Source organism: Electrona antarctica (assembly GCF_951216825.1).
Source record: "Electrona antarctica genome assembly, contig: scaffold_245, whole genome shotgun sequence".
In the NCBI taxonomy this organism is placed as follows: Eukaryota; Metazoa; Chordata; class Actinopteri; order Myctophiformes; family Myctophidae; genus Electrona; species Electrona antarctica.
The window spans coordinates 89,350-109,229 of record NW_027638488.1 but is presented as its reverse complement, the minus strand read 5'-3'; the positions used below and the strand labels follow the sequence as shown (position 1 = coordinate 109,229).

The following is a 19,880-nucleotide window of genomic DNA, read 5'->3' as shown; positions in this document are numbered from 1 at the left end:
TATTGACCTTCTAAACAATTTAATATAGGTATGGTTCTGCCCACTCATTTCGTAATGAAAACTTGTCCGGCTCATGGACTAATTCTGGATTTGTCCGAGGTCAGAATGAGATCAATGATCAAGTTTGAGTAGAATCACACACTCTTGTTGGTTGGGTAATTAGCTGACTGACAATATGCAGATTACAGAACCTACTGAATGAACAGGTGCTTCCTTACGTTGCATGTCTGTATTATAGTGACCAGAACACAAATATAGAAGGCTTTGAGCTCTGAAGGCACTCTGTATTGAATAGTGAGAAGAAAAAAAACCTGGCATATCACACAACTGTGTGCAACTCCGAGCCCACTGACATGACTCCACAGAAACACAGCACAATCAGTCATGATCTAAATTCACAATATTCTTAGTAATATAATTAGGGCTGTACCGATGAGACATTTGGCCAATATAATTGCCGCTATGGCCGATAACTGATATCGAACTGATATTGATATGACCTCAACCTGAAATTGTCCATTATGAAAAAAGGCTTAAACACCGAATTTGAAAAAAAAATGCAAGCTTTAGCCAAATAAGGAGGCACTGTTCATAAACTGCTTGAATGTATAATTTGTTTTAAAAAAAAAATCGAACTTGTTGACTTTTGAAAGCTTCCTCAGAAAACACTGATAAGGCCTTGTGATGAAGGCTGCAAATTCTCTCAACTATACAATATAACATCTGTTAAAACAGATATTGATAGAATATTTTGAGCGATTAGATACCAAATATTGCATTTTAAGGCCAATATTGATGTGATGACCGGTGAATTGCCCAACCCTAAATATAATGTGTAGAAGTAATACATAACTACAATAAATAAAGTAAAAAAAAACGATTTATTGGTCAAGAATTTCCACAAAAACAATATTGTATACAAAGCAGCCTAAGTCACATCTTTTAAATACAGCCAGCCATGGGATGATCTTGAAATTCAGGGAGATTTTGTCGTTTGCAGCTGAGGACAAGAAGTGGGCACACAGGTGAAGACACTGTAGTTCAGACAAGTTCAAGAGTTTTGACATCCTATTCATCCCAAAATATACACACAAAATGGATTGAGACTACAAATTGTCTCAGCTCCACACCATTTAAGTCCACCTAGTACACGTTCACAACATGAAACATTTGACATGCTGTGAACTTCTAGATCTGTTTACTATAAACCCAAAATAGGGATGTCAGGCGTGGTTGCAACAACCTGGTTCAATAATTTGCCCAGGGAGAGGTTTGGAATAAGGGGGACCTGAGCCCATTCACACTACACACACTTACCATAGCAGTCATATCCGTCGCTGTAGGATCCTCCCGAAGAATGACCCCATAAACACCACGACCCCTAGCTGTAAAGACACAATCATTAAAACCATGCGGGATGAAAGCAGGCAGTCAATTCAAATTATTCCTACATAAGGCATCAGCTTACTAATTAATATCCTTGCGGCCGCCACTCCTGTATCCACCACCGCCGCCGTAGCTTCTGTCTCCGCCGCCGCCGCCATAGCTTCTGTCTCCGCCACCTTCGTATCCTCCACCACCTACACAAATTAGGCGAGAGAATACACTTAACATGCCATCGATCAAGAATAAATGTGCCATAGATGGGAATGCCCAATTAAAAAAATAGGTAAACAAAGAAACAAACACCCACCTCTTCCACCACCACCACCACCACCACGACCTCCGGAACGTCCATTCCCAGCCTTCTCGACACGGATCGTCCTGCCATCCAGACTCTGTAATGACATCAAAACAATATAACATTTAGCCATTGACACTTGGCTTGCTGGAAGCCATGTTGTAAGGCACAACATCCTACTGTACCAAAACACATCTGTGACAATATATCATCAACTCACCTTTCCATTCATTCCTTCCAATGCTTTCTTGGCATCATCGGCACTGTTATACTTCACAAAGCCGAATCCACGAGACCTACGCGCAACATGGTCTATGATGACATCAACTGTAGACCAAACAAAATGCATTGAAGATTAAAATCCTGAGCGTGAATCAATTTGTAGTTTCAACTTTCCCATATGGATTGCAAGTTGTTTACCTTTGGCAATGTTTCCGTATTTGGCGAACGCTGCCGCCAAGGTGTCCTCTGTGGTGTCGAAGCTCAGCCCACCGATAAACAGCTTACCCTCGTCCGACATGTTTTGTCTGAAGAGAATAAAAAAAATATATACAGTGTCATTTAATTGATAATGCTGCCAGTTTGAAGACGATCCTGATGACTCAAATACTAAAGAAACTAGATGGTTCATTATGCATCGATTTTCCCAGGGAATCCCCATGGCAAATATGCAATAATGACACATGGAACCAAGAACAGGTTCCATGTGTAAATGCTTACACAGGATTTTATGATGGGGTCGCAGAAATAATCATGGCCTGAATTTAAAAGTTTAACATAATACAAAATGAAAATGTATAAGTTTCATAAACTAAACAAATAGAACGGTGTGTAATACCGTTAACTGCGCTCGCTTCAATAGACGCATTCAAACGCTGCATAAAACGCCCGATTTGTGACTAGTCGTACAGCGTGTTGCGCACAGAACAAAGCAGATCTCCAAGACTATGCGTCGCATCGTCGACGCCACGTTGTAGGATTTTCTCTACATGTTCCACCCCAGCTAAGCACCCCTCAAGAATATCATAGAACCCATGCTGGTCAGGTGGTCTATAGACAGTGCCAACTAATACCGATTTAGCATTTTTGAAAATTAATTCAACCCACACAGTTGTTATTAAATCATGCTGCAAGTCAGTTTAAGTCAAAGATGCATGGTTTTCATATCGTAAATATATGAACTTTGGCTAAAAGCATTATATTGTGTTTAATCCACCACCACCACTTCTTGTTTACAGCCAGAATCACAACTGTCATGGCAGTTGGCTACAACCGAAACAGACTTCCTCTTCACAATAAGAACACTAGTTTTATTTCTTAAGTGAACTTACAGAATGTAAAGACATTTGTAGCACCCTGAGATAATGCTTTGGTATCTCAAACAGCCTAAACAAAATAAATGGTATAAGCTTAAACAGAAGGAATGTGCTCCAATATTGTACAGTTGGTGAAATAGTCTACATTTCAGTTTCTTCTCTGTAGCTTCTGCCGCCGCCACCACCGTAGCTTCTGTCTCCGCCGCCGCCATAACCTCTGTGTCTGCCGCCGCCGCCATAGCTTTTGTCTCCGCCACCTCCGTATCCTCCACCACCTACACAAATTAGGCGAGAGAATACACTTAACATGCCATCGATCAAGAATAAATGTGCCATAGATGGGAATGCCCAATTAAAAAAATAGGTAAACAAAGAAACAAACACCCACCTCTTCCACCACCTCCATATCCTCCTCCTCCTCCCCTTGAGCCTCTGTAACCACCGCCGCCACCACCACCACCACCACCACGACCTCCGGAACGTCCATATGAACTTTGGCTAAAAGCATTATATTGTGTTTAATCCACCACTTCTTGTTTACAGCCAGAATCACAACTGTCATGGCAGTTGGCTACAACCGAAACAGACTTCCTCTTCACAATAAGAGCCGCTTGCAATGATTAGTCAACACTAGTTTTATTTCTTAAGTGAACTTACAGAATGTAAATACATTTGTAGCACCCTGAGATAATGCTTTGGTATCTCAAACAGCCTAAACAAAAGGAATGGTATAAGCTTAAACAGAAGGAATGTGCTCCAATATTGTACAGTTGGTGAAATAGTCTACATTTCAGTTTCTTCTCATTTTTGGTGGAAAAACACTATACTTGGGGCCCTATTTTAAAATTAAAAAAATCAACATAGCTGAACACATTTCTTTCACAAACTCACATTCACATTTGAATACTTTCAGAAGAAATACAAAGAATCCTTTAAAAAAAAGTGAATCTTTATGCAGTCGGATAATCAATGCTTCAGAAGAACCTGGGGTAAGTCAGTGTAGGTGGGTGGGGATGTACCTCGGTGTCCTCTGTTTCCTGTCCAGCCAGTCTATGTAATGTTGCTGTTTCAATCAGAAAGAAGAGGTTTTCATGTTACAGAAGTAGTTTAATTACCCATTGCAATAAAAACCTATTCATATCACAGTGATGACACTAAGGTTTTATAGAAGAAATACCATGACCATTTTTTAACATTACTTATTTTATATTAATGTTATTTTAAATCTTAGTGTTTCGATTAAAGGACCACTTCACCACTTTTCAACATCTCTTCATATAATTGGTCCTCACCAATGTTCATGATAAAACACCACCATTTTTTCCTACTCAGTCTGTGTCTCATAGGAGGGCTTTGGGCAGTTCGGACACCCGTCCACCAGTGAAACAAGATTTGTTTTAAAATATATTTAGATTTGTATTATCGTGAGAACGATGGCTTCAACTTTTGCATTGCAACTTTTCAGGAAAAGAAAGCCTGCCGTTTCTATTAGCTTGGATTCACCATCGATGATGTCACTGGTGGACGGGTTTCTGAACTGCCCACAGCCTTTCTATGAGACACAGACTGAGTAGGAAAAAATGGTGGTATTTTATCATGAACATTAGTTAGGACCAATTATAGGAAGAGAAGTTGAAAAGTGGTCCTTTAATGATTTGAAAGACCATTTGCAATCGTGGCCCATAGGTTAGGCATCGCTGGTCTAGGAGGTATGGTCCCTTAGGATTATAGAAGGGAAACTAGTCTTGTACAGCAAACAATAGCACAAGCATGGTAAGGGACTGATCATTTATCAAAAGTTTGTATGGTTGGGTTTATTAAAGTTTGTTTTGTTGTTGTTGTTTAGCCTGGGGGTCACTTATTGTCTCCACCAGGCCGAAGGCATGGGGAGAGAGTATGTTTTGCAGTCCGTCCGTCCTTCCGTTATCAGCTAATCTCCGGCACCGTTGGCCCGATCCATGCCAAACTGTGCACACACACTCCCTGGATGCCAACGACGAACCTCTGCCCCAAATATTCCTCAACGGCCTGTTATAGCGCCACCATGAGGCCGATTTAGGCAAAACACATTTCTGTAGATAACTCGTACACATTTTATCCATACATCACACAATTCGGTATACACTATCTCCATAGTCATGTGATCAACACGGATCTGCACAATTTCCCATCTTCCATCCTGATTGGCTAAGATTGCCTTCCAAAGCTCACATGATTGGTCCGTTTCGAACAAAATGCCACAAATCACAAACACAGTGTCCAATTTCCATGAAATTATACACACACATTTCTACTAGGCCGAGGATGACATGCCACTATTTTTTCCCCAAAATCAGCCTCACGGTGGCGCTATAACAGGCCAATTCCTGTTTTTACCTATAACTGCATCGATCTGTATACAACTTATGTATGCGCACTCCCTAGAGGCCATGGAAAAACATTTTCCCTGCATCCCTCCACATCTACCGGTTATAGCGCCACCATGAGGCCTATTTCTGCAAAACACATTGTTTATGTTAGTCGCACAGATTTCATCCAAATCTCACGCAAATCGGTACACATCTCTGTAGTCATGAGATCAAGACGAGCCTGTTGGATTTCTCCGATTCTACACTGATTAGCTAAGATTGCATTCCAAAGTTTTCAGGAGTAGCCCGTTTTGTACAACATGCTGCACATCACTCATTCTTGAGATAAGGGACAACTTTTTTCAAATCAGATTTTTGTTTTTTTTACATTAAACTCAAATGGATGTATTTGTAGACAGGTCTCAACTACCAATCTTGAGAAGGAACAGTTTTTTCGTGTAATTTTTTTCTTCTAAAATGGGACATTTATGCACTTCATAACTGATTCATGTCAACTCCGTCAGACACACTAAAATCCCTTTTATTTTAATTTGATAATTTCAACAATAATATAAAGTCCTCAGTTATCTTATAATGGCTTTCAGTAGTCAAGTTAAGTAATACAATTAATTTAATATTGTTTTGTTCCAATATCACACTATTATGAAAGATCCCATTTCTCAAATCCTTCATTTGCAACCTCAATATTCAATATTATAACATAAAAACCATGTAATTTAAAAAAAAAAAAAAAATCATCATTACGTAGTATTTCAGTTGGTGTTTCAATACATAAGGACAAAATATTTGACATCGAATCATCTATTTCTTTGGAAATTAAGAAAAACATCATGTGACCAACGTCTGACGGAGTTGACGAACATCTGACGGAGTTGACAAGTTGAACTGATTTAGGTTCTAGACCACCTAGGATCTTGATTCTGGTGACTAATCCCACATTTTCAAGGATGAGGAATACAGTGGTACACTGGTACTATTTAGATTTGCCCTGTGACCATGGCAGCCATTTTTCAAAATGGCCACCACCTGCTGTTATTTTACAATAACTCAAGTTCTACACCACCTAGGATCTTGATTCTGGTGACTAATCATACATTTTCAAGGATGTGGGATACATTGGTACTATTTAGATTTGTCCTGTGACCATGGTAGACATTTTTTTAAATGGCCGCCAACTTTCTGTTATTTCCCAATAACTCAAGTTCTACACCACCTAGGATCTTGATTCTGGTGACTAATCCTACATTTTCAAGGATGAGGAATACAGTAGTACTATTTAGATTTATCCTGTGACAATGGCAGCCATTTTCAAAAATGGCAGACTAATTTTACCAATTAGTCATGGAATATTATCAGAATAATGTCAAATCTGTGAATACATTTCTTACCAAGAATTTTCTTCACCAATGTGTTTGTAAAGGTGTCTACTAACATATCCCACATTGGTTTCTATTGAACCACCCTAGGGGAATTTTTGACAGCTGCTGAAAGTTGGGTACCATCAACAACCAATATAAGGCTAAATGTTCTAAATTTCATTATGCTTTAAGTAGCATGTGGCATGTCAAACTAGGGGGTTTTCAAGATTCTGAATCCATTGCAAGCATTAGTTTTGCACGAAAAAAAACTCCTTTGGCTAAAAACGGCCATAGCCATCATCACATCTGTGATGATGGCTATGGCCGTTTTTAGCCAAAGCTATGTGGCTATGGCCAAACTATAGGGTCTATGGCCAAACTAGGGGTCAAACACCCAAATGTGCTGACCTCATCCCATTTGTGATGACGGCTATGGCCGTTTTCAGCCCAAGGAGTGTTTTACGTGCATAGCTAATGCTTGGAATGCATTCAGAATCATGAAAACCCCCTAGTTTGACATGTCACATGCTACTTAAAGCATAATGAACATTTTGCCTTATATAGGTTGTTGATGGTACCCCAACTTTCACCAGCTGTCAAAAGTTCCCCTAGGGTGGTTGAATATAAAGCAATGTGGGATATGTTAGTAGACACCCTTCCAAACACATTGGTGAAGAAAATTCTTGATAAGGAATTTATTACCAGATTGTATTAATATCCCCTGACTAAATAACTCATGTTCTAGACCACCTAGACCCGACTTCACCAACAGAGACACACATAAGAGCCTTATTTATGTTAAAAATTAGAAAAAAATTAACAACAAGTTTGGACAGCCCCACCAATTAGTGTTACGGAAAATAGCAAGTGTCTTGGAGGCAGCCGACATCTGTCGAGGCGATGGGGTGGCCTTTGAGAAGTTTGCGCTTCAAGTACAGTCGCTGGTAGGCATGCTCACAACCCTAGGCCCAGAGGGAGACACAGAACTTAGATGCGGCTCACATGTTGCACGACTACTCAACAAGCGTCAAGCTGCCACCAGAGATGAGAGCTGAATTCCGCCGCACAATGCTCTGCGGCCCAGGAGCAACCAACACCCTGTTGGAGTTCTCTGAGTGGTTGAAGCACGAGTCCTAGCCATATAGCCTGTGCAAAGGCAAACACCTTGAAGTCCTGCTTGAGGTGAACAGTGAGCGAAAGACTCTGCCTCAACGGAACACCTGAAGATCTGCCTTCAGGACTATCAGGCAGGATGTGCAGACACTGAAGGTATCAGTGTCGTTCTCTGTGTCCCCAGCATGTCAACCAAAGCAATGTTACCAAATCAAAGGAGCCTTTAAGTCACCTGGGGCTGGGTGAGCAATCGTATCCTGTATCAAGCCTCACAACTAAATACAGACACTTGGCCAGATTGCCGCTACAACGGTTTGAAAGGGTCAAACCCCTCATCCTGATTGGGGAAGACCACCCCACCTAATCACACCAACCGAACAAGTGAGGTTGTGGCCTCCAGGTGGGCCAGCAGCAATCTGCACAAGACTGGGCTAGACATTGCAGGAACGCAATCTCCAGCCAAGACAATGTAAGTTGACTATAACAGAGACCCAGAACACAGAGCTCATGAGAAGGATGGAGAAACAATGGCAGGAGGCCACCAAGATACAACGCCCCAGAGTGTGCCACCGCTCGCAGTAAGGAGATCAACTGCTGCAGCAACGATGTCATGAAAGGCAAGTCTCCACCAAAAAAACCCTGAACCTAATCATTTGTACGTCTCTAAATGTTTTGATGAATTGAACATGGTGGACCCTGTTGTAAACAAGTGTAATGCTTAATTGGGTCGTCCACTCACAGTTAACAGCCTTTGTATTGAGTTTGTGCTTGAAATGTACTGTAATTCTGCAAACTGTTAATAACATTTTCAATCAATCAATCAAAAGAGACCAAAGTTTCTCCCCCACAGTTCCCTGCAGTGGCCAGTGAAGTCAAACTGTGCATCTGTACCTGAAAGGGACAAGTCAAAGGCCAGAAAGCCCACCTCCTGTAATGTCCTGTCAGTAGCAACTCAACCTGCACCTGAAATAATCCCTGACCCCTCCCAGAGAAAGTTCATCGTTGAAAATGTAATGATTAGTCGCCAGAATCAAGATCATTGGTGGTCTAAAACTTGAGTTATTGTAAAATAGCAGCAGGTGGCGGCCATTTTGAAAAATGGCTGCCATGGTCACAGGGAAAATCTAATTGTACCACTGTATCCCTCATCCTTGAAAATGTAGTATTAGTCACCAGAATCAAGATCCTAGGTGGTGTAGAACTTGAGTTATTGTAAAATAACATCAGGTGGTGGCCATTTTGGAAAATGGCTGCCATGGTCACCACGAGACAAATCTGTGATGGCCCTATAGCCAAAAATGTTCCTTAAGGCATGCTCTAACTGTGTGCCAAATTAGAATACTTCCCATTATTCAAAAACTATAATTTTATTGTTTTGGGAACACTTTTGTCAACTCCGTCAGATACATGTCAACTCCGTCAGACACAAAACCTGACAGAGTTGACGTCTGACGGAGTTGACAAAATAGCATTTGTTTTCATCTTAACCCTCTGTAGTATAATTTAGCCATTTTTTTGTCTTCAGTTGTTAGCTAAACCTAACCCTAAACTAAAATACTAAACATTATTTTGGAATTCTTAACAAAGATCATAATAATGTCCTGACGGAGTTGACATGTAAAAGCTGTGACCACATTGATATCAACATTGTTTGTTTAAAATATCAAACAATTGAATGCTTGTCAGACCAGGTGCTCCACTGTTGCAACAAATATAAACAAGACTTGGAAAAGGAGTCTTCAGGCTAAATATGTCGACAATATTTTCGGATTAATTTAAGACTTTTAAAAAACCTGACGGAGTTGACGGAGACGTGGGACACACATTTGATAGGAGATATTTAATGGAAAATTAAAATTAACTGTGTATATTGTTTGCTATGTTGTTGACAATCTACTTTCATTTAGTATGTATATTTATGTGATTGTGACAGTATTAGACACTTTTTTGGAAGTTTGAAATTGTGACCACTTGCTGGGGACAGGCTAAATACAGGCCTTTTTGGGTACAGTGCCTGCTTTTAACTAATTCAGATGGCATACGAAAAAGATTATAATGAAATTAATGGCATAAGAATACACAACTGTATTACATTTAACTTTGCAAGTGCTTTTATTTTTATGAATTAATTTTTTTCTAATTTTTAACATAAATAAGGCTCTTATGTGTGGGACATGTGTTTTCCACTTTTGTCCCTCATCTCAAGAATGAGTGATATATATATATCTATATATATATCTATATCTAAAGCTTTTAACATTGGTCCGGTTCCTATAGTAACGCCCCACCGTTCCAACTATGGGATTGCAAATATAATCTCAGTGCAAACCAGTTGAAAGGAGGATTTTCAAACCTCTATAAATCGGACTCTAGGATCGCTGTCCTTGGTGGATTTTCTGCCATCCACATTTCAGATTTAATTTGTGCCTTTGTACCGCGACGCTGCGAGTGTACAGCGAGTGTGTGTGGGGGGCGGGCAAACTCCGTCTTTTAAAGTGAACGCGTATGCTGGCACTGGGAACTGGGGTTTATGCCAACAGCTAGCGGTAGAGATAGTTAAAATGGGGGAGGGGGGGGTCGTTGTACAACTTTAATTGGTTGACTTTTGTATTTAAAAAATGTTTTGATTTTTGTGTTTTGGAATAGGCCAATGAATAGGCAATCACGTTGTTTTGCTCCCGATCCGATTCCGATCATTTGATTTTGAGCATCTACCGATACCGATTTTTACCGATCCGATATTTATATTTTTATGTTTTATGTATATGCCATATCACAATAGCACAATATCCCAAATCATAGACAATATCCAGTCTAATATCATATATGGATATGGATATGGATATAATATTGATACTAGGGATGTCCCGATCACGCTTTTTGGCTCCCGATCCGATCATTTGAAAATGACATTATCTGCCCCGATTTCCGATCACCCGATCCGATCGGGACAACCCTAGTTACCCACCTGCCCCTGGTAAATAAAACTTTGGGGCAGGTGGAGTTTGCTTTCAGGTTGCCCGACTGGGCAAGTGCTCGTTTGAGAGGGGACGCAACAGTCTATAAACACAACACAAGAAATCTGTCTAAACATCTGAATGTGGCCAGAGTACTCTGTCTTCTGGACTTTGGAATGTAAAATAAGAGCACTGTGTACCTATAATGTGCTGTTATCAAAGTTGCTACACTTAAATATATGAAATAAGTGTGAAGGTATTTGACATAAAAAAAATAGGTATGACATTCTTTAATTGCCAGTGGTGTCATGCTCGTAGAACACAGTACCACCCTGTGGTACCAGTAATTATTTTGACGTGCACGCGCAGGAACGGAATGGTGCATGTGCGTGCACGCTAGAATGCATCCCTCCCGCTAGACGCACCCATCAACCGCACGTCACCAGATTTTCCAAGACGCACCAAGTACCCAGTGGTCTAGGTATACTGCCACCCCCCCCCCCCCCCCCTTTCTATTTTCACACCGTGTCAAGTACCGTGACGAATCAAATGGCTACAACTTTAACTGTTTATACCCGAGCGCACGTATAGCCTATATGGTAAGCATGGACTTCGCTGCGATCGGATATGCATCGGGTGTAAAATATAATAGTTGTCCCTGCTCCCTGTAGGGAAGGATTAGCCTGCCCTACACACAGTGACAGTCACATCTGTCATTAATTAATGGTCTTGATTGCCTATGCGGTCAAGTTATAGGGTGAAATGCACAGGCTCACAGTCTTACATAGCTGCTGCTGCCATGTGCCTGCTGGTAATAATATGCACATGACTTCCAAGCAATTTGGAACAAGGACACACTTGAACATTGTGGATTATAGTTTTGCTGGTCAATTTGAGACAAAGGTTAGTAAGACAATCGAGGAGTAAGGAGTTGTGCGTTCTCTCTCTCTCTCACTCTGTGTAGTGTAGAGGTGTGTCATGTGTGTGTGTGTGTGTGGGGGGGGTAGTTTCACTGCGCACAAAGTGGTATACTTCTCCAGTAAGAGTTGCAGAACCGAAAAAGTGATATACTTCTCCAGTACAGCGGTGCAGGGCCGAGAGTGATATGTGCAGGATGGACTGTAGTAAACATTAAATACTTTCCCCCTCCTGTATAATCATTGGGACATCGGATTAAATAAACACTGATGTCCGATGTCGGGCATCGATCACGTTTTTGAAGATCGACACTTAAAAAATAAACGATCTTCGACGCTTCGACACCCGACGGACGGACGGACGGACGGACGGGGGGTGAGGCGAGCATGACGCACAATGAATTAGGCTTATAATAAAACGATATAGCTGCAGAAGATACAAATAGTAGAGAGGAGCGCATATTGGATTGGTCTTTTATTTAACAATTATTAAACAGCGCCTCTCAATTACCTCTCAATCAAATAAAAAAAATATATAATCCAAACTCCTGTCAATTGTAAACGAACGGTAACATGAATGAACTCTTCAAGCCTGATACATGTCAGAAATAAAATCAACAGCGCCTGACACAGGCATGCATTACCTCTCCATCAAATAAAGGAATATAATCCAAAGCTGCACAGCACACGACGAACAGCATTTTGCTTCTCTCTTCTCTCGTGTAACATTTATAACTGAAATAAAGTCAGAGGCTTCGTGGAAAAAACACCACCCGACCATAACATGAACTCTTATTAAGCGCAACCAATCAAGCCTGACACATGTAGGCATCCCAGCCCCGGCTCTAGGTTCTATGGAACTAAACAAAAAACTAAAACAAATAGGCTAAATAAGGCATATATATAAGTTTTGCCAATCAAAACGGCACACGCATTTTGCTTCTCTTGCCATAAAAGTAACTGAAATAATGTGTCATTTAATCGAGGCTTTATGACAGCGCAGCAGAGCTTGCTGCTTTTTGAGCAATAGACAATAGGCTAAGTGCAATCAGAGCTGCCTGGGAGAAATGCGAGGCCCTGTGCTTTAACAATTAATTAATATCCAAAACGACACAAAAATGATCACATTTCTATCTATAGGACAAACCTTATTAGAAAAATATTAATAGTATATGAAAGCCTTTGAAATGTGTATATAAGGTAGGGCTGACCCAAAAAAAATCGATTAATCGACGTTCAATCGATAAGCACGGGATTCGATCTTGAAATAAAAAATCGAATAGTCATTAAAAAAAAAAAGTGGACCCTTTTGGTCCGCAAGCCGGCCCATTTTGGTCCGCGAGCCAGGCGCAAGCATGGCTCCGTCCTCATGTGTTAACGATGAAGTCAACAAGTGCAGCTACAGTCATGCCGTCCACGCAGAAAAATAAGTCAAAAGTGACATGGTTGCATTTTAAAATATGCAAAGTCCACGACCGTGGTGGAAAGATAATGTGCCACGTTATCACGGCACGTCGGCACCTGTAGCGAAGAGGATTCTATCCATCCCCGACTCCCTGCCGCATATGCTACTACAACGAACCCCTTCGCGCATCTTCTCCAAAGCTGGATTTATTGTCTCCACCAGGCCGAAGGCATGGTGAGAGAGTATGTTTTGCACTCCGTCCGTGTGTGTTTCCGTCCGTGTGTGTGTCCGTCCGTGTGTCCTTCCGTCCGTCCGTTACCAGCTAATCTCCGGCACCGTTAACCCGGTCGATGCCAAACTTTGCACACACACTCCCTAGATGCCAACGATGAACCTCTGCCCCGCATTTTCCAGAACGGCCTGTTATAGCGCCACCATGAGGCAGCTTTTCACATTTGTTACCTAAAACTGCACCGATCTGCGTGAAACGTTGCATGCACACTCCCTAGAGGCCAAGGACAAACCTTTGACCTGCATTTTCCGCATCTGCCTTTTATAGCGCCACCAGGAGGCCAGCTTTTGTAAAACAAATTTTCGGATATTACTCCTCCAGATTCTGTCCAAAAATCTCACAAATCGTTACACAGTATCTCTATGGTCATGTGCTCAAGTCGGATCTGTCCGATATTTCATATTCCACCCTAATTGGCTATAATTGCCTTTCACAGTTTGCAAGATTGCCCCGTTTTGAACAAAAGCCTCAAATCATGAACACAGCATGCAATTTACGTGAAATCTTTCACACATTTTCTTACTAGGCTGAGGAATATATCCCACCCTTTTCACATTGGCCTGTTATAGCGCCACCAACAGGTTGATTTTTGCAAAACGGGTTGATTGGAACAAAATGCCTCAAATCATCCAATTGCCATACAAGGCAAACATGTTTATATTACTACTAAACATTTTGCCAAACATCTCACACAGTCCTATCCTCCTGGTGGAGACCTGTGCCCAGAAGGGCACTTTTTCTAGTTGTCTCTTTTCTGCACTAATACAAGTACGGTAACTATATAATATTGCACTCTCACAGAGCCGCTTTGTGCGAATGGGGCCTCACAAAGTCGTGCCTGCGAGGCCTTTTTGTCTCCACCAGGCCGAAGGCATGGTGAGAGAGTATGTTTTGCACTCCGTCCGTGTGTGTGTGTGTGTGTGTGTCCGTCCGTGTGTGTGTCCTTCCGTCCGTCCGTTACCAGCTAATCTCCGGCACCGTTAACCCGGTCGATGCCAAACTTTGCACACACACTCCCTAGATGCCAACGATGAACCTCTGCACCGCATTTTCCAGAACGGCCTGTTATAGCGCCACCATGAGGCAGCTTTTCACATTTGTTACACACATTTTCTTACTAGGCTGAGGAATATATCCCACCCTTTTCACATTGGCCTGTTATAGCGCCACCAACAGGTTGATTTTTGCAAAACAGGTTGATTGGAACAAAATGCCTCAAATCATCCAATTGCCATACAAGGCAAACATGTTTATATTACTACTAAACATTTTGCCAAACATCTCACAGTCCTATCCTCCTGGTGGAGACCTGTGCCCAGAAGGGCACTTTTTCTAGTTTTCTTTGAAATGGAACCTCTCTCTCTCTCATTACATATTTCCATTTTGCACCAATATTATACTGCCATGTCTTAATAAGTTAATAGTGTTGCTTTTTACAAATAAAATAAGCAAATTAAGAAGGTTGATCACAAAGTTAGTGTAGTATAGGCTACTTTGATATAGGAATGCGACGCGATTAAGAACACCTGCCTGGGTGCTGTGAACAGTAATGTAGTGCCCAAAGTCCTGTACTAAAAGGCACTAGTGTGGTATACTGACGGCAAGGAGGTGTTCAGACGTGTGCTCTCTATTAACTGCAGACCAAACGTTTTGTTGAGTTGATAAATTATATTTATTCTCACCGTTGTCCTATACTTCAGTAAGAAATTAATACATAAATAAACCGTCAAACACATAGATATTATAGTCAGACCACAGCTCCTCCAACAGTTTAAAACAGTGTGCCTCTGCCTGTCAGCAACACCTGTGCTCAATCAGGGACTAGGCTTAAATACCATGGGTAACCATGGCAACCATGTCATCAATATATATACCATTTAAAATCAGTAGACATCGTATGGCTCTTACACCAGCCCCTTAATTGCTTATGGCAGAAAATGACAGTGCAATTATTAAAACAAATTTACAAAGAGCCATATAGAAAAACAAATTCAAAATACATAAACACATACAAAAACACATTTAACTCAGGTGTCATTGTTCATTGTTCAAAATCCAATTTAAAATGATTTCATTGGTAGCCTATAGCTTAATGGCTTCGCATAATAAAGGCATATTTTAGTTCAAGTCCTTGGTGTTCCAACTTGTTTTGTGCAAAACAGCATAGTTGCCAGCCCCTGCATGCCAGCCCCTGTATGGCTACAAGTTGACGGCGTACCAATGAAAGTTCTGTCTGAAAAAACTGTCAGATTTTAATTTGGCAGTTCATAATTTCAAGGCTTCTCGTGTCTTTCCTTTCCTGCGTGTTGCAGTGCTGTGTAGTGTCGGTGTGAACAGTAAGCACCTGTCACAGTTCTGGTTGTGGTGCCCTATGCACAGGCAACCGGAAATACATGTGGGCCTTTCACCCTATAGAAAGTCCAACGTCTCTCGGTGCCCCTTTCCCCCATTGCTGCTTCAGTGCATATATGCCCACACGTAGGCTACAATGCAAACAGGAACGATGCAGGAGTTGTGTATGGAAATAAGAATCAGTAGGATAGCCTTGTTCTGAAACTTGTGGTGATGTGAATCTGTGTCGGGCTGGTGGCACTGTGACCGTGTGACGCTGAACATACCACCACGCACTGCGCGCACTCCGCCGTGCGGTCCGGTCCAATCCTGATGATTTCTGCTTCAAGTCTGCTGTTTAAGTGCCGATGTCCACGTCGGTAATCGCTCCTATAGCTCTGACCGGGTGGCAATCGATCACCTCCAGTAACAGCAGATGCAGAAGTTCGCTGCTGATGTTCCCGGTAGGAGCCCCAATAGCTCCGGCTCCGGGTTGCAACGATCACATCCAAAACAGAATAGAAGCTTTCTGTTGCCTTGCGTGTCCGTCGTCTCACCAGTCACAATGCACCGACACACACCATGGTTCGTACGGTCCTAACGAGCCCCGCTGGTTAGATTTGCTTCCCAATACAAATCTTCTCGAAACGAGGTTTTTTAAACTTAATGTAGTGCCCAAAGCCCTATACTTCTGGCACTACTGGTTACTGACGGTTAGGAGGTTGTTCAGACGTGTGCTCTCTATTAACTGCAGACCAAATGTTTTGTTGAGTTGATAAATGATATTTATTCTCACCGTTGTCCTATACTTCAGTAAGAAATGAATACATAAATAAACCGTCAAACACATAGATATTATTATAGTCAGACCACAGCTCCTCCAACACAGTTTAAAACAGTGTGCCTCTGCCTGTCAGCAACACCTGTGCTCAATCAGGGACTAGGCTTAAATACCCTGGGTAACCATGGCAACTTTGGCCTCGCCCATGCCCTGCTGTGATGTCATCAATATATATACCTGTACCATTTAAAATCAGTAGACATCGTATGGCTCTTACAAGTGAAGAATTATATAGTTTCTTACCTCGTGCTTTCGTTTGAAGAAAGAATGAGTATAATCCAATATTTATAAGGTTTGTTTGTCTGGAGATCCAACACTGTCATATTATTAAAGTAAAAACTTTAAGAAGAGCTGCGGTCATTGTGCTGCAGAGAAGCTGCTCCGCTCTGCTAATTGATCTGACCTATATTTGCGCAACTGACTGGCATGAGGTAGGCCTATAGCCTAATTACTTATTTGGCAGCACCTGCAATGACAATAGTAACCTTATATACACATTTCAAAAGGCTTTCATATACTATTAATATTTTTCTAATAAGGTTTGTCCTTATAGATAGAAATGTGATAATTTTTGTATCGTTTTGGATATTAATTAATTAATTATTAAAGCACAGGGCCTCGCATTTCTCCCAGGCAGCTCTGATTGCACTTATAGTCTATTGCTCAAAAAGCGTCCGCTTTTGGTCCGCGATCCGACGTGTGCTGTTTTGAATGGTAGCCAAACTGTTACTTAGTTTTTTGTTCCATAGAGAGCCTAGAGGGTTTGATTGATTTAAGAGTTCATTCATGTTACGGTCGGGTGGTGTTTTTTTTGTGTTTTCTTTTTACATCTGAGTTTCAGTTCAATTTGAAGAGAAGCAAAATGCCTTTAGTTTACAATTTCTGGATTATATATTTTTGTATTTGAGAGGTAATGCCTGTGTCAGGCAGTTTTATTTAATGTTGACTTGTTACGGTCGGATGTTTTATTGTAAGCCTAATGATTTGTGCGTCAATGCTTTCATGAAGGCTGCTACAATTGGGCGGATTGGGTGAAAGCAACAATTGTTGCTTATTGTTAAATAAAATAATTGAGACCAATCCAAGCATGCGTTTCTCTCTGCTATATCGTTGTTTTATTTATTTTAAGCCCAATTCATTGTGCGTCACTGCTCGCCTCGCACCCCCCCCCCCCCCCCCCGTCAGATGTCGAAGCGTCGACGATCGATCGCGATTCGTTTCGAAGCGTCGATCTTCAAAAGCGTGATCGAAGGTCAGCCCTAATATAAGGTTACTATTGTCATTGCAGGTGCTGCCACATAAGTAATTAGGCTCATGCCAGTCAGTTGCGCAGGTCAGATCAATTAGCAGAGCGGAGCAGCTTCTCACTCTGCAGCACAATGACCGCAGCTCTTCTTAAAGTTTACTTACTTTAATAAAATGACAGTGTTGGATCTCCAGACAAACAAACCTTGGATTATACTTATTCTTTCTTCAAACCAGCACGAGCCACGAGGTAAGACACTATATAATTCTTCACTGTTCACAGCACCCAGGCAGGTGTTCTTAATCGCGTCGCATTATCAAAGTAGCCTATACCACACTAACTTTGTGATCAACCTTCTTAATTTGCTTATTTTATTTGTAAAAAGCAACACTGTATTAACTTTTTAAGACATGGCAGTATAATATTGGTGCAAAATGGAAATATGACTAAATACCGGTAGTTAATATATATATATATATATAGAGAGAGAGAGAGAGAGACGTTCCATTTCAAAGAATACAAAAATGCCGTCTAGCGACTTTGTGAGGCCCTGTGCGGCCGCACCATTCGCACAACCTATCGGCTCTGTCTCTGAGTGCAATATTATAGTTACCGCACTTATATTAGTGCAGAAAAGAGACAATAAATACAGCTTTGGAGAAGATGCGCTCCGATGGGGTGCATGCGGCAGGGAGTCGGGGATGGATAGAATCCTCTTCGCTACTAGGTGCCGTGATAACGTGGCACATTATTTTTCCACCACGGTCGTGGACTTCTTTGCATATTTTAAAATGTCACTTTTGACTTATTTTTCTGCGTGGACGGCATGACTGTATCTGCACTTGTTGACTTCCTTTTAATGACTATTCGATTTTTTATTTCAAGATCGACTCCCGTGCTTATCAATTGAACGTTGATTAATCAATCTTTTTGGGTCAGCCCTATAGGACTGTTATGTATAACCAAACACATGAACCCGCAAGTAGTACAGGAAAGGTGCAATTCTGGGGAAAGTGTGGTTGGCTCGATGGCACAGATGCCTTGGGAAATGTAGGCCCCTCCCACTGATTTAGCTAGCCAATTACAATGTCAAGTCACCCCTGTGATTAGGGATGGAGGCCGAAAATCGGGTCCATTTCAAACCCGGTTCGGCATTTATCGAGACCCGAGTAGCAATAAGCTTTTGGCTTGTCGAGTCTGTTATCGGGTATAAGGGGGCTGGGACGCGACGGGTGGTTGCGTGGTGCGTCATCGTTTTGCCGTGGAACTATGGTGGAACGGGTGAAAAAGTTTGGTAACATTAAAAAAAAAAGACGAGGGGAGCTAAATGCAATAATGTAGCCTACCACAGTTGTTGCATGCACGAAAGGGAGCATTTCGACAATGCATAGACATCTGTCCATAATGCATTGTATTAAACCCAAATGCGATGCCTTTGCATCATGTCTGCACCGAGTCGAAACAACACGGGAGCAGTCAGCTGCTAGTCTGGCGCGGACATACTCATTCACTGACTCTTCCTCCCCGCATATGATATATATTTGCGGGGAGGAGGCGTAGTTATAATATCTCCCACGGATCGATTGAATAGTCTCACATAATACGTGACATATTCCAATGTGCATGCAACTTCTCAGTCTATCGTTGCTGAAAAGGCAGAGCTACAAGCTCACAACGCGGTGCAACCAGACGCGGTGTGAGCTTGTAGACTGGCTATTTTTGGTGCGTGACACCGCTGTACGATGATGTATACATTACGCATTTAAAGTGAAGGTACACAATTAACAGTTCCCTCTGTCTGTTAGAAAGGTGTGTGTGTGTGGCCTCATTAGACACCTTAGAACTGTTTATTGGCCAATAAAAATAAGCTTCTGTTCAGAATGAATTGTCTCCCGTCTTTCCACAAAATAATAGCAAATGCTCGATAGTGGGCTCGATAAGGACCCGGCTCGATAAGCCTGCTCGATAAGGTGATCGTTATCAATAAAACCTTAACGAGCTCCATCCCTACCTGTGATCATGTGTAAGTAATTAGGAGGGACATTCCGTTTGTG

The 19,880-nt window shown here is 41.6% G+C and overlaps 1 protein-coding gene across 1 annotated transcript in view; it reads right to left on the bottom strand.

The window, feature by feature from the left end:
- Positions 1-862: 862 nt before the first annotated feature.
- The window catches only part of LOC306918043 (uncharacterized protein), a 41,561-nt gene continuing 22,543 nt past the window's right edge, over positions 863-19,880 (bottom strand). Inside the window, exons 4-12 of the mRNA XM_079530938.1 lie at positions 4,017-4,060; positions 3,386-3,495; positions 3,143-3,272; positions 2,102-2,208; positions 1,902-2,008; positions 1,694-1,778; positions 1,469-1,580; positions 1,318-1,385; positions 863-1,000 (exon numbers count right to left, since the gene is read on the bottom strand). Of these exons, the coding sequence (XP_079387064.1) occupies positions 1,382-1,385; positions 1,469-1,580; positions 1,694-1,778; positions 1,902-2,008; positions 2,102-2,208; positions 3,143-3,272; positions 3,386-3,495; positions 4,017-4,060 (699 nt within the window). The 3' untranslated portion in view covers positions 863-1,000; positions 1,318-1,381. The remainder of the gene's footprint in view (positions 1,001-1,317; positions 1,386-1,468; positions 1,581-1,693; positions 1,779-1,901; positions 2,009-2,101; positions 2,209-3,142; positions 3,273-3,385; positions 3,496-4,016; positions 4,061-19,880) is intronic.